Below are 14,372 nucleotides of genomic sequence, written 5' to 3' on the forward strand. Positions count from 1 at the left end.
CTGGTGCACGACATAATAACACTTATGTATTCCATAGATAGCTATCGGAGGAATAAATTCTGGCTGTATCGCGTAATTAAGAAGGTCAGGACCTTTAATATAGCGAGACCCGCGATAACAAGTGCGTTTAAGCGCAATGTATATGGCTCCAGTATGAACAATGCGTCTGCAGGCCCAGTCATTCACTTGAAAAATTGTAAATTCCGTATCAAAATGTGCTTAGCGCGTCGAATTACCTTATATCTTAACTATAAAAAACATAGCCATAGATCTACGCCACCCTCAATGAATAATAAAGGTTTGAAAGCTCTACCTGTCACATACGCTGTAATAGGTTATGTCTTACGAAATACGCACCTCAAGACCACAGCTTTTAGACCAATGGAAATGGTTCACTATGACTGTTCTAACATTAACTCAAAAAAACCTCCTGAAGCAGGAAATCGCATTTTCATTTAAGAAGTGAAGCGTAACTACAATGTCTTAACAAAATGAACAAAAAATATCATTTTAACCATAAGACGTCTATTGCTGAACATAAGTCTATGAATTCCAGATTGGACGGTTGGCGGCGGCCTGCGTCCAGCGCCTTCCTGCTACTTTTACGAGGTCCGTCCTACACTGCGCTTTTTACAGTGCGTGGCCTTCACGAAATGCCAAACACACCCTTCTCAATAGCATCATACTTAATATTAATGAGGTGACTCTACTGTACCTACCTACATTGTGTTAATAGTGTTACAGACAGTTGAGTGTAATATGACTTAAAATAATAGCCCCTCCCGTTAAACAGGCATCCAAACGTTAACTATAGTTTCGTGGAGGCTAAGCCTTATGAAACTGAATAATTTAAACCTAAAACTCTCCAAACTACGTTGAATCTGGCTAAATGTTTTCTATTATAACATGGAGGTATGGACGATAGCACATTAAGGTTAACACTGGTGAACTTTACATTGTTGTAATACGTGCTATTTTGCATCAAAAATTTAAAGTCTGATGTGCTGTCCATCACCGGGGAACCAGACTCAGGTTAGCGTACCATCCTTACAATGTCCACATTCCACCAGCTCGCACTAAGCATTTCGATGACTCTTTTATAATGCGAACAGCTAGGGACTGGAATTCGCTGCCTGCTGCTGTCTTTCCTGAACACTATAATCCGGGCCTTTTCAAGGCGAGAGTGAATAGGCACTTACAAGGCAGATATGTATCATCTTAGACTGCATCTCACTTAACACCAGGTGTGATTGCGGTCAAATACCTGCCTTTTCTTGCATAAAAAGTGCTGTCGATTGTGCTTTTGTCCGCGACTTTGGCAGCTTGAATATCGCTCTGTCACTAAAAGACTTTCCTGTGGGTTATCCCGTTTTCAAAAACCGAACTGAGAACTATCCCGTTTTTTTCCTTGACAAATTACCTAAGTACTTATACGTACTTATTATTATTCTGTGCTTATACTAAAATTTTCTGATTAATTTTCTCTCTTTGTCTTTTGGTGAAAACCGCATGAAAATCCGTTCTGTGATTTTTAAGTTTATCGCGAACAGATAGATCCGCCTACATAAATAAATAAATGATAGGTAAATAAAAGAAAACAAGATCCATTAAGTGTTTATCCACTTACAAAACAAATTAGACGAAAGTCAGAGCTGTTCTCTATTAGATTCTCAAGGATCTCTCATGAATAATTTATCTGTAAGTACTACGAAAATAGTCGTGGTGAATCATGAGAAAACAATACTTAGGTAATAATAGGCACTTAAGTGAAAACTTACGTATTCGGCGTTATTTAAAGTATTACCGAATTAATAATAATTTATGATCCAATAAGTAGACTGGTCGATCTTAATATCAGAAAGTGCCCACTACCATTATTTTTGTCATATTTTAAATTAAAATTTTTATAACTAGACACCATTTTATTCTAAAACGAACTTTCAGGCAAAGTTTATACCTAGCCAAATTTTTGAAAGTTTTATGGGCGAAAATGATCAGAATAATAAATAATTTTCTATTTAAAGGTTACGCTTTGCTTAAGTGATTTCGTCGATGTTATTTTCAGACAGAGAAACCAAACGCAGACCCAATTGATACTGCATTTTACATGGTGGCTGCTTATAGAATAAAAAGGTGCTTTTCTTATGCTCGGCTGCTTTTACACCGACATGTAATGTTCGGTCATTATTTTCTTGGTACAAATTCTCTTTCTTTTTGTAGACAATTGCAACGAATGAGTCAGAATTGATGAGCTCTATGTAGGTATTTTATCCACAACCAGGAAGCTCTTGATTTTCTCATAATGGGCTTATTAACATAGTAGCAATAAGGAAGACGTACGACGACGAAGATTATTGGGACCATCTAACAATATGAAGTAAACATTGGAACATCTTAATACACTCTACTTAATATTTATTTAAATATGTTATTACTTTAAACAGCGATTCATAATTATTGAATTACAAAATTAACGGGCCCTAGAATACTCGACAAATCAAAATAGCTCATATAAAAACTAGGTACTTACCTGGTTAAGATACCATTGTTTATGTTAAAGTGCTACCTAACTGCGGTGTGAGTAAGCACACGGTCGTAGGTGTTGTCTACAAGAACGCAGTCTGTTCCTAGGGGGTGCATATAAATAAAAGATTGGATTACACCGAGACGTACCACGTAAGAACCTTAGGATGCGTTTACAATGGTGGAGATGCCGAATATGCGCCACTTAGCTAAGTAGGTACTAAGTAGGTCCATATTAACTAATAGGTTCACTACTTTACTCAGTAAACTCAGTAGAGACAGGCTGTGCTACACTGAAATATTGCTGAAAAAGTTATCTATAAATATTAACAAGTTATTCGGTTGCTAACAAGTAAAAGGAGCAAATGCTAAGGTTGAAATATAAAACCAGAAAAGCGATACAAGTTGAAAATTATAAATAACTTGAAAAAATCGAACTGCCTAAGGCGAGAATTGAACCCACGACCTCCCGTTATTTATAATTTTCAAATTATAAAAAAATTAATATTTAATCAACTAAGCGATACAACATTGTGATTATTTCCATGAGCATTTTTAACAAAGTTTTTTTGAGTAGACAACGTCCCACTGTTACATTTTTATTCTGAAAATCTCTGAAAACTAAGTAACACGTACCTAATCATCACACTAACAAACAAAGTCTACTTCAGTACAAACACACCTTTACGACCGTATTGGAAATCGGGCCATAAAATCGATGTTCCCCAAGCGATTTAAAATCCAGCTCATGAATTAGATATAAAATCGCAGCATTTTGATTGCTTATATTCGATTGTGTTGAATATTTCACTCGGCGATTTTGAACAGGGTAAGTATCACGTTTGCACGTGTTGAAATCTGTTAGAGACAGACACTAGTTTTCTTGAAAAATGTTTCACGCTTGAAATCAATAATATTGTCGTTTACCTAAATCCGCCTACCTAAAATGGTACCTATTGCTGCTGCAATAACGTTTGTCCTGTCATAATTCGTTTTTCTCGATTACTTGAAACGACTGAAGGCTCAAATTTAAAATTTCTTGCACCATTACACCAGATTGGGGTCTAATATTAGCATGGTTAGATTTTCTCTTTTTCGACTTAAACTCGGTAGGTATAAAAGAAATCTACTAGGTATATAAAAATAAGTCGGGTTTTCCTCCCTGACGCTATAACTCCAGAACGCTCGAACCGATTTCCACGGTTTTGCATTCGTTGGAAAGGTCTCGGTCTCCGTGAGGTTTATAGCAAAGAAAATTCGGGAAAAAGGGGTAAAACAGGATCCACGCGTACGAAGTCGCGGGCAGCCGCTAGTTATTTAATAAACTTGAATTTCATCCTATACCTACAACTACACAATAGTGCATCAAAATCTTATGATGCGATATTATCAATATTATCTTCAGTTTTTAATCGTACACTTTTGACTAATATATGCTATGAGTAATTCTTCTAAGCGCTCCGTCCCCCGCCCGCAAAGGGCGCGTCGAAGCTATCTAAGTACCTCCGCACGTCCTCTGAACTGCGCCGAAGACCCGAAGAACGAGCGCTCTTCAATGTAGATCGTCTGATGTTTTTATCTTTTAAGGGCACAAGCAGGCTCAAACTTGAGCCTTGATGGTAAGTATATTTAGATATCTAGGTTAGCCTAGACACAAGAAGTAAAAATGGTAGGTATTTCTGCGATAACATTATCCTGACAGAATTCGTTGTTCCTGAATACCTACAGCTGGAACAGCTGCAGTTGCAGACTTTATAAAATGACCACATTTAGCATCAGATAAGGCTCTAATTATGTTTGCATCATTAGGTTTTCTTTTTTACGAGATACATAATAAATGATTTTGATTTGATTGATTTTGATTTTGACAGGATAGACTTTGATAATACATATAACCCTATTGCACACACATTACAGAAAATTACTTTATTAACTCGAGTTTCTTTCTAACCTACCTACAACTACACAATAATGCATCAAAATCATGTGACGCGAAAAAACTTATTTACACTTGACTAATATTTGCTACGAGGAGGTACCTATACTCTAAGAGAGCCCTGTCTTCTAAGCGCTCCGCCCCCCGCCGGCAAAGGGTGCATCGAAGCTATCGAAGTACCTCCGAACCTCCCGGTCGCCCTCCGCCTGCTCCCACACCGCGTCCTTCAGCTGCTGCACCAGCTCTGACGTCACGCCGCGTCCTTTAGTTGCTGCACCAGCTCTGACGTCACGCCGCTGAACTGCACCTCGTGAGTGAACCCAAAGAACGAGCGCTCTTCAATGTAGATCGTCTGATGTTTTTTGAGCGCTCTTCTAGTCAGACCATCTGACGTTTTTATTTTTAGAGCGCTACTTATTAGGCTTCAACATGAGCTATCTTACTTTACATCTACTTAGACTTAACAGGTAAAAATGCAAGTAAAATAATGAACAATTACGCAGTTTCTCTTATTACGTTTTCTTTTATTCGACAAGAACTCAACTACTCACTCATTAAAGAAATGACTTACAAACGATTGAGTTAACTACGCACCTCGCTGGAATGCGACTCACCCTCCCACATACCCGCAAATCTCCCCGCGTTCGCCCAGTCCTTACTAGAACGTTGACGTGACGTCATGGCCTTCAGGTGCGCAGTTAAGTTTACCGGGTTGTATAAACTTGCGTTTCTTTGTATACCTACCCACAACTACCTAATATATGGTGTGGTAAAAATATCTTACTATAAATCATACACTTGACTAAAACTGTTTGCTATATAACTCGTACCTACTTAAGAAACAAACTGCAAGAGAACAAAATAACCCTACGTCTTCTAAGTGTCCCTCCGTCCCCCGCCCGCAAACGGCGCGTCGAAGCTATCGAAGTACCTCCGAATCTCCCGGTCGCCCTCCGCCTGCTCCCACACCGCGTCCTTCAGCTGCTGCACCAGCTCTGACGTCACACTGCTGAACAGCACCTCGTGAGTAAACCCGAAGAACGAAGAACGTTCTTCTTCGAGAACGTCTGACGTCTGCAAGTTGTAGGAGTTTTGGAAATATTTTACATCCCGGCCGAGTTATGACACTCTGAGGGCTGTGTGAGTTTAAAAAATGTATGAAAATTTTAGTTCTTGAAAGGTTCCGCTAGGGGCGCTGTACAATCCGTCATGCATTTAATGTCATTTTTTTACGCGCCCTCAGTGGGCTTAGTGTGAGTTGACATAAAAGTCGTCACAAGCGAGCGCGTTCAAAAATATAGTTCCAAAATACTGACTGTCCTATCCATTGACATTGACAGCGGGGCGCCACCGTCAATACCGGATCGCTGGTTCCGATTTTTGCTATGTTGGAAACCATATAGTTGAACGATGGTAGCGCCCCCCTGTCATTGAGTTTGGTGGGACAGTTCAGCGTGGGTCATCTATTTAATAATATGAAGATTTTAGTTCTTGTAAGTTTCCACTAGGGGCGCTGTACAATCCGTCATACATGTCACTTTTTTACGCAGTTGTCATCGAATGCGTTTGACGTAAACTCACACTACACCCCCTAGTAGGTAGGTACGAACGGGGAAAACGCGGGGAGGTGTGCAGATAAGTGAGAAGGAGAATCGCATTCCAATGAGGTGCGCATTTAACTCGATCGAGTTGTAGTTAGATGAACGGATTTTGGTTTTAGTAAAGGGTTTGGATGTTGAGGTATTGTGAAAGTGGATTTGGGTTATGATCAATTTTTTTAACACACGTCATCCACAGGACTATTGTGGTGAACCCATCAACCCATACCACTTGTAACACAAGCGTAGCTAGCCACAAGCGGTTAACGGGATTTCTATTAGTTAATTTGTATTGCACAAATTACTACAGACTCATAGAGCTACAATAAATTCATTGATTTATAGGAATAAAACCTAATTAAAAATGTTAGAAGCCACGATAGCCGAACGGTGAAGGGGTCGGACTGGCCGACTCGTGATCCGGGGAACGCGGGTTCGGTCCCCGCCGCCGCTCGACTATTGTGGTGACACAAGCATTTTAGCTTAGTACGAGGGGCTAACGGGATTATTGGTACAAATCACTAATAATAATCTTTAAAAAAAAACTGGGGTATAACATTTGGGGCCTTGACTTTATTGGACAACAGTCCCAAATTAATGAAAGGTAATCTTGACTAGAAGACTTAGGGTGGGTTGCACCACCTAATTTTGACGGTAACTATTACGATAACCGGTGAATTTTGTATAGAATTTGACAGATTTTTGACGTTTGTCACAGTTAAAGTAAGATGGTGCAACCCAGCCTTAATGTAAAACTGTACGACTAGTTTAAAAGGGCACATTGTTATACAAATCATACTTTTTCCTACTACACTTACCACAGCTGTCGCTGTTAGGCAAAATGAGAATGCCATAACTTGAAGTAACTCCATCTTCTGATACAATAATAAAGTTCCAGCTTGTATTTCAGCATTTATTTCCTTTACTTTTTTTCCAAACGTTAGTCATATTCTTATTCTTACTTAGAAAAACTACAAGGGAAATGGTTCTGGAAGTGTATCAAAATATTTGATTTATCGATTGTAATGTAATATTTATGACCATAAAATGAATAGCACGTGTGAATATACGTGATTGGTACGTGAATACACGTGGTCGTGGGTTAAAACACTACGTAGGTAATTCAATGTCGAAAAGATGCTTGCTTCGACATTCGTTCGCGGAGTTTTGATTTCTCGAAATCATCGCGCACCAATAACCATCAACCTCATCATCGTCATCATTTCACTGCTGAACATAGGCCTCCCCCAATGACTCCCATGATGACCGGTTGGCAACGGCCTGCATCCAGTGCCTTCCTGCTACCAGTATGAGGTCAACGGTTCACCTTGTGGGTGGACGCTTTACGCTGCGGTTTCCGGCACGTGGCCTCTACTCTAGAACCTTGCTGCCCTTACCTAGCCTTGCTACCCCTAGTATACCAACCAACTTATTTATATTTCATCTAGGATTGGTAACAAATGACGACTACATCAAATTAAATCCAAATCACTTTATACGTCAACACGGTGGTACAAAGTTACATACCATAAACGCGTGCTATGGCTCAATCGGACCTCGTCTTTTCCGTTTGTATTAACTATCAGGTTAATACAATCCTAGAAGGTCCTAACTGAACTAGGGACTAACACAAAGTGATGATATGGAGACACGTAAAGAGATCCTTAACCTTTTTACCCGACTGCACCATAATTTACCAGAAGAAATGTTACCTATATTCTAATTTAGTTTTTGACGTTCATCTTTTTACACTCTGTAGGTAGTGTACCAGACCTGGAAATCAAACCCTGTCGCCAAATAAGGCGTGAAACAAAGACGTGTTACGAACTTATTGGCTACTTTAGCTGTCACAAACTACTTGACGCTAAGGCCCAGAACAGACGGTGAAACGCAACTGCAACGAAACTGCAACTGCTAGTTACTTTTGAGTTGCATCTAAGTTTCTGCCATAGCGTCCGTTGAGAGACCACACATGACGCGACCAGTTTGAAACTTTCAGTTTCGTTTCACCGTCTGTTCTGGGCCTAACTGTACCTCTAGTTTTTAAACGCCTGAAACGAAATACCAAACCGGGGTCAACCAGAGGTCATAAAAAGCAACCCCAGACTGAAGTCTACATACCAGACGATGCCCTTGGGTGTCGTATGAGTTGGGCAACACGGGTCAGTGCCCTGGACCGACGACCTGTTTCAATAAAAGTATATGCACATTACTTGTAAAGGGTGTGTGATATTTTGTACAATGGCTCAAGTACACTATGCGGGAAATGAGGATCATTTCGATTTTTAGCTGTGAATGCAGATTTATAGGGCTAAGAAATCCTTAATACACAGTCCAAAAATGTTTGTTCTACAACAAAAATTGACGAAGTTATGGCCAATTTACTAAAAAAGTTCACTGACCGCCCGGCGCGGGGACGATGACGTCATTATATCCGATCCGAACGCTGCCGGCGTACTGCGTGGATAGAAAATATTTTTTTCTAGACAAACTATCAGTTTTAGAGAAAAACTTGTAATGACATTTATTCATCAGAATAAAGTAGGCTATCGATAGGTAATTTTTAAAAACAGAAATTGTGAAAAATAACGCAAAAAATCCATACGCTCATACGATTCAATGGAACGCAGAGACGCAATTGGGGTCTCCGCGGTGGTATATTTGGCGATTTATTCAAATAAAGTGTTCATAAGTGTTGTCTTCTTCCAAGTAAAATATAAAAATGTATAAGTACTAATTTATTTACTTCTAACAATAAGGTAGGTATAGCTGAGGCAGATACACTCTGCCTAGGCTACAAGACATTGCTATGAAGATCATTTCGATGTACACGCAATACCTACCTGTTATTTAGTTTTTCTGAGTTAAACCTACCTATCTATTCGCCGTTCCCATGGGCGGGCCAGCTGCTGCAGGAAAGGACAGCTGCTCCCTCCTGGAAATCTATTTAATCTTAGCCTAGAAGCTNCTAGGTATGACTCCCCCTCGGCCAGAAGCTGGGTACTTACCCCCCCAGGCCAGAAAGTATGACTTGCCTCTCCCCCCTCCCACCAAGGCCAGAAGCTGGGTAAGGCTTGCCCTTCCCCCCAGGCTGTAAGCTGGGTATGACTTATCCCCTCCCCCCAGGCCAGAAACTGGGTATTATTAGCATCATATTATGTATTATTATGTTTAATACAAACAATCATTAAGTTACACTCACCCCAACCGCGTCTCCGCATTGCATCGAATCCTATGAAAATGTGGTTTTTGGACATAGCGATACTTATTTTTCACAATTTTTATTTTTAAAAATTATTGGTCGATAGGTTACTTTATTTTGATGAATAAATGTTATTAAAAGTTTTTTTCTAAAACTGATAGTTTAGCTGGAAAAAAATATTTTCCATCCCAATAGTACGCCGGCTGCGCTCGATTCGGATATAATGACGTCACGCGGCCCTGCGTACGTTGACTTTTAGCAGCAAAAACGGTCTATGTTTATTACTTTATATCTTCGTAAGTGATGGTCCGATTTGGATAATTCAAAAAGATATATCTTTCTTTAACGTAGATACTAGTTTTATTGAATTTTCTACAACAGTACTGATCCTCATTGACCGACACGTGATAGTGTGAACACAAGCCGTGTGTCGCCCATACTTCGGTGTGCGATCTAGCGCTTCGTCTCGGTCAATTTGTACTTGCGCCATAACAGTTTGTGATGGCTAGTCATCTGTGGACTGTGGTCGCATAATGTCGCACACTGCAGACGTCACGTAACAACGTCAAATAAATTTACTGTAAAATAGCACTTATCACATCTACATAAGACACCAGTGTTTAGTTTGATGTGCCATTGTTTGTACAGTCAGCGTCAAATAGTTCGTGACACCCAAAGTAGCTAAAAAATAAGCAACATGTCTTTCTTACAATTAAAATTAGGTTGTGTTGTGAACTGACTGTACCTAAATTATAGGTACTTTCAGTCGATTGCTCAGCGGTAGCAACAGGTATTAGAAAAAGGCCCGTCTTATAACAAAATGGTTTATTTACAAAAAAATATATTAAATAAGTCACATTTTAAAATTACTTTGAAAAAATACTCTGTTGGTATCAAATCTACTTCATGAAAAATACTAAGCCATTTCATTCTGTTCTGATATGAAATGTTTCAATACAATTTAACTGTGATGTTTACAATCGTCTCTCACTGACCTCTTAAAATGTTAGTCAGTTGTTTTGAAGATTGGTAAATTACTATGATTTTGACGTAAGCGCAAATTAATAAATTATACTTATGTTTATTAATTCACACTGGCGAGTCTAGCAGATTAAATCTGTCAATAACTTTTTTGCACAATGCAAAAAACTGGACTGACTAGCAAAAACTAGTCGAAACGTTGCCGTGTGAATTTTCAAGTGTAAAAAAAAATTAAAAAGTCAATATCTTGTCAAAACATTCAAGTTTAAAGTTTTATTTGCTTTACGATCTGGTGGAAACGTTACTTAGGTCAGTTCCAGCTGCATTAAAAATGTGATACCTTTTTAGTTGGTCAATAATATTATGGTAATTATAAGTATAATTTCAAAGTATGCATTATCAGAAGCGAATAACTCAATAACTAATGTTCAAAAGGACATGAAAGTATCGGGACTCCATGTACAAAACGTTAAAGACAGAATCAAATGGCGGCGCATGATTGGGAAAGCCGACCCCGCATAAAGGGATAAGACGAGGCAGAAGAAGAAAAATGCTCTCAATAACACTCAGTAAAATCATCAAGGAGAAGAGAGATGTGTCCGGCAGACATATTTTTCTATTGAATTCGGCGGCGACGTGGAATAGACAAATTACCAAATCAACTAATGAGGGCTATCGTTTTTATACTTAACAGTTGGCACCCCTGGCGATTGACAGGACCTTACTCTACAGTGGCGCCATCTTGATGAGTGCAAATGCGATAGTCCTCCTACCACTTTAGCGCTCACCAGTTGGTGCCACTGTCTTCGCTACTAGCAAGTGACAGGACCTTACTCTACAGTGGCGCTAACTGGTGAGCGCTAAAACGATAGCCCTCATTGGTTCCCAAACTTATTTGAGACGCGCCCCCTTTGCATACTTTGAAATGAACCTGTTATTATCTACGCCTTAGCCTTGACGGCGAGCAATGTGTTAGCATACTGGAACTCCGGGCTGTTCTCATATTCAGACATGTCTAGAGCCACTTCGCAGCTTTCCCTGACCACTGGGCGAGGGTCGTGGAGGTACCTGCAATTGATTAAAAAATAGTATAAGCTCTTAAGCTCAGAAATAAAAAAACTGTGTAAACATTCCACATGTTCATTCGTTTAGAAAGATTGCATCTACTGCTGGACAAAAGGTTACCCCAAGGATTTCCCCAACTACGTTTGACCTGTATTTCCTGCAAATTTCACCAGCCGGGCTAGGATGTCACCGTGATAAATCTTTATCAATGACTTTAATAGACGAAAGAGGCGCGACAAAAGTTTATCGAGGCGCGCATCCTAGGCCTACTGATTGGCTTACTACATATTTACTATAGACATTATGTGAAGTCGCATTTTTTCTTGTTCGTTACTCAATGATAACTTGATACTTCATGGCTTCAAGTTCAACTTGCTTTATTCACGTAGGTACATGTACACGACGTATTATTATTATTATTTTCACACCCAAGAAATCAACCAGCTATGATTTACTGTGATATTACACAGATTACTGACCCTAATTCTATTTGCAAAGCTGGTATTTCTAAATAAAATATGCATCCCATAAAACGCCTCACCTTTTCAAAACCTCTGTGCATTCATCCGTAGCTATGGACCCTAACGCTTCAGCTGCTTCGTGCCTCACCATCTCATGCTCAGCGGTGTCCTCAAGGGCTTTCTTTAAGAAAGGTATACTTCGCTCATCTTGCATCTGGCCGAATACAAAGGCTACTTCGTGACGGAACAGAGCACTGCTAGCGTTGAGGCCTGGAAAAGTTAACAAAAGCATGTTATTACTTTTTGTTTCGTAATTCTTCGTTCAATTTATATTTTTATAGTTGTTTTATGACAGTAAATTAAATTCCAGATCTTCAAATCTACAGGTATGTTACAGATAAATAGTCTTAAAAAACTATTAGATTTCAATAATCATAAATAAGGCCCTTAATTCCTTTCATTTCTTTTTTCCCTTAACTATGAACAGAATTAGATTAAACACTCTCTAATTTTAGAATTGATCAAATGAAATTGAATTAACAACCAGATATCAAATCAAATAGGAACAACCTTTACTATAACTGTGATGAGACGGTATAAAATAATCAATGAAAGTAAAAATAACAATATTCATATTACCTTCTCCCAAAGCTTTTATACTCTCAGTAGTGGCCATATTTCTCAAGCTGAACATTGCTCTGTACCTCTCATATAACGGTTTAGACTCATCCATCAACGTCTTGCTCAAAGTGGGCACATCATTCTCACTGCTTGGTGGTGCAGGATCTATCGAACAGTACGGACTCTTAGATAACTTCTCACTGGCTCCATCGTTGGCCACCCAGTCAAGTCTCTGTAGGGCTATCTGGCAAGTCTCCGCTACTTCAATTGCAGGGTCATTCTTGTACTTTTCAAGTAGTTCTCGGAGATTCGGGTCACCTATAGCTCCAAGGGCTTCACCTGTAAAATTATTTAGAATATTTTGTGAATATAAGTCAATATTTTGAGACATAAATGAATTAAATAGAAAATTATACAGATTATTCCACTTCGTCCACCTGGGTGATATCACCTGAGTGAATAAAGTGGTATAATCTAGCTGTGTTCCAACACAGTTGCAGCCACAAGTGATTTTCTATTCTATCTTCTACTCTATGAAAGAAAATCATTCTGCATTATGTAGAAGTAGGATGTTATTAAGTACCTACCTAATATTCAATATGTTATTCAGTATTATTAATGTTATCTTTGACTCATCTAATTTCTATACAAGTTACTTCAAGCGCTTCAACTCATAGTCATTGAGGAAAATCATGATTTTTTAGTTACTCTCTCATGACATGGTATGGTTATCAAAGTATCACGATATCTATTTCTGGATAATGGCAATATTTAACAATTGCAAGTGTTATCAAGCGTACGTGATCTATATTTAAGTGATAAGAAATTTTATTTACCTGCCTCATGACGAACTATGGGGTCTTGGTTTTTGTCCTCTAAAACGCTTCTCAGCACTGGAATGGCCCTTTTATCCAGCATTTGGCCTAGGCAATAAGCCAATTCGTGTTTTAAAAGCACAGATTCATCTGTAAAACAATCACTGATACATTTTATAGCTGTTTCGCCGCCTAAGTTTCTTAGAGTGAATAATGCCCTAAAGCGCTCCTTCATGGGCCTAGACGGATCGTTTAGGACTTTTCCAATGTTTATTAGCTCTTGCTCGCCAATGTTAGACATGGTTTAATTATTATTTCTAATAAATCACAGAAAAACGTGTTCGAAACACAACACGGCACGGGGAGTTTTGCTGTCAGTGTCAATGTCAATGTCAAGTGTCATTCATACGTCAATACTGTCATATTATTACGTGTTCCGATCTCTAACCTATTTGGAATAGAAACTTGGAGATTTCATACAATAAAAAGGCAATGAAAAATAAAAAGAGTATTATTGTAAGAAAAAATTAAGAAATTATGTGGTTTTATGTCTAACTGAGGAATTAATTTAATTATTGATTAAAGAAATAATAATTAGTACAACAAGTTACTACGGCTATGCAAGGTTTCGGAACAGATTAAGAGTTGCTACTAATAAAAACTCCATACACCGGAAAAGGAAATGTACAAACTTGGCGGGAAAGTGAAGCGTCAAGTTCAGCTTTGTTTTACAATACATTATTTTCTTTTTAATCTAACTTAAGTAGGTACAATATTGGTGGATTATTGACCATCACGTGTTTGTAAAACGTGGATGAGTGCAGGCAAAAGGCAAATGAAACCAAACAATGCAAAATAGTTCACTTGTCAAATCTCAGTAACGCACATCTTTTCAACAACTCAAGGAAAGGGGAGCCTACTTAGATTAATAAAACCTAGATAGATAGTCAGTGCACGAAAGGTGAGGCAGATTTTAGTAAGCCAGAATGGCTTACTCGTAAACGTCACATGAACTGTCAAAGTGAAAAATTGGTAAACACGTCCGACGACTTTTAATTAATTAAGACGGTTTGTGCTGTGAAAGGGTGTCTAAATACATCAGAAAAACTAAAGAAAGTGACCAGTGTTACATTTCATAAGTAAGTACTACGATTCGATGCGTATTTTGCT

The 14,372-nt window shown here is 38.7% G+C and overlaps 1 protein-coding gene across 1 annotated transcript; it reads right to left on the reverse strand.

Moving 5' to 3' along the window:
- Positions 1-10,593: 10,593 nt before the first annotated feature.
- Positions 10,594-13,570, reverse strand: nero (deoxyhypusine hydroxylase nero). The gene is made up of 4 exons (XM_028305878.1): positions 13,224-13,570; positions 12,406-12,726; positions 11,847-12,036; positions 10,594-11,308 (listed from the first exon to the last, which is right to left on the reverse strand). Exons 1-4 carry the CDS (start codon positions 13,501-13,503, stop codon positions 11,182-11,184), a joined length of 918 nt encoding a protein of 305 aa, XP_028161679.1. The 5' UTR covers positions 13,504-13,570; the 3' UTR covers positions 10,594-11,181.
- Between the last annotated feature and the right edge of the window lie 802 nt (positions 13,571-14,372).

Source organism: Ostrinia furnacalis, unplaced genomic scaffold (genome assembly GCF_004193835.3).
Source record: "Ostrinia furnacalis isolate ACB-3 unplaced genomic scaffold, ASM419383v2 OfSCF1803, whole genome shotgun sequence".
NCBI classification, from domain to species: Eukaryota; Metazoa; Arthropoda; class Insecta; order Lepidoptera; family Crambidae; genus Ostrinia; species Ostrinia furnacalis.

Coding starts and splice junctions, on each gene's coding strand:
- nero (XM_028305878.1), bottom strand. CDS start 13,503: ATGTCTAACATTGGCGAGCAAGAGCTAATAAACATTGGAAAAGTCCTA. Junction 12,037..12,405: donor TATAAAAGCTTTGGGAGAAG/GTAATATGAATA, acceptor TAACTTTTCCAG/GCCTCAACGCTAGCAGTGCT. Junction 11,309..11,846: donor TGCACAGAGGTTTTGAAAAG/GTGAGGCGTTTT, acceptor AATCAATTGCAG/GTACCTCCACGACCCTCGCC.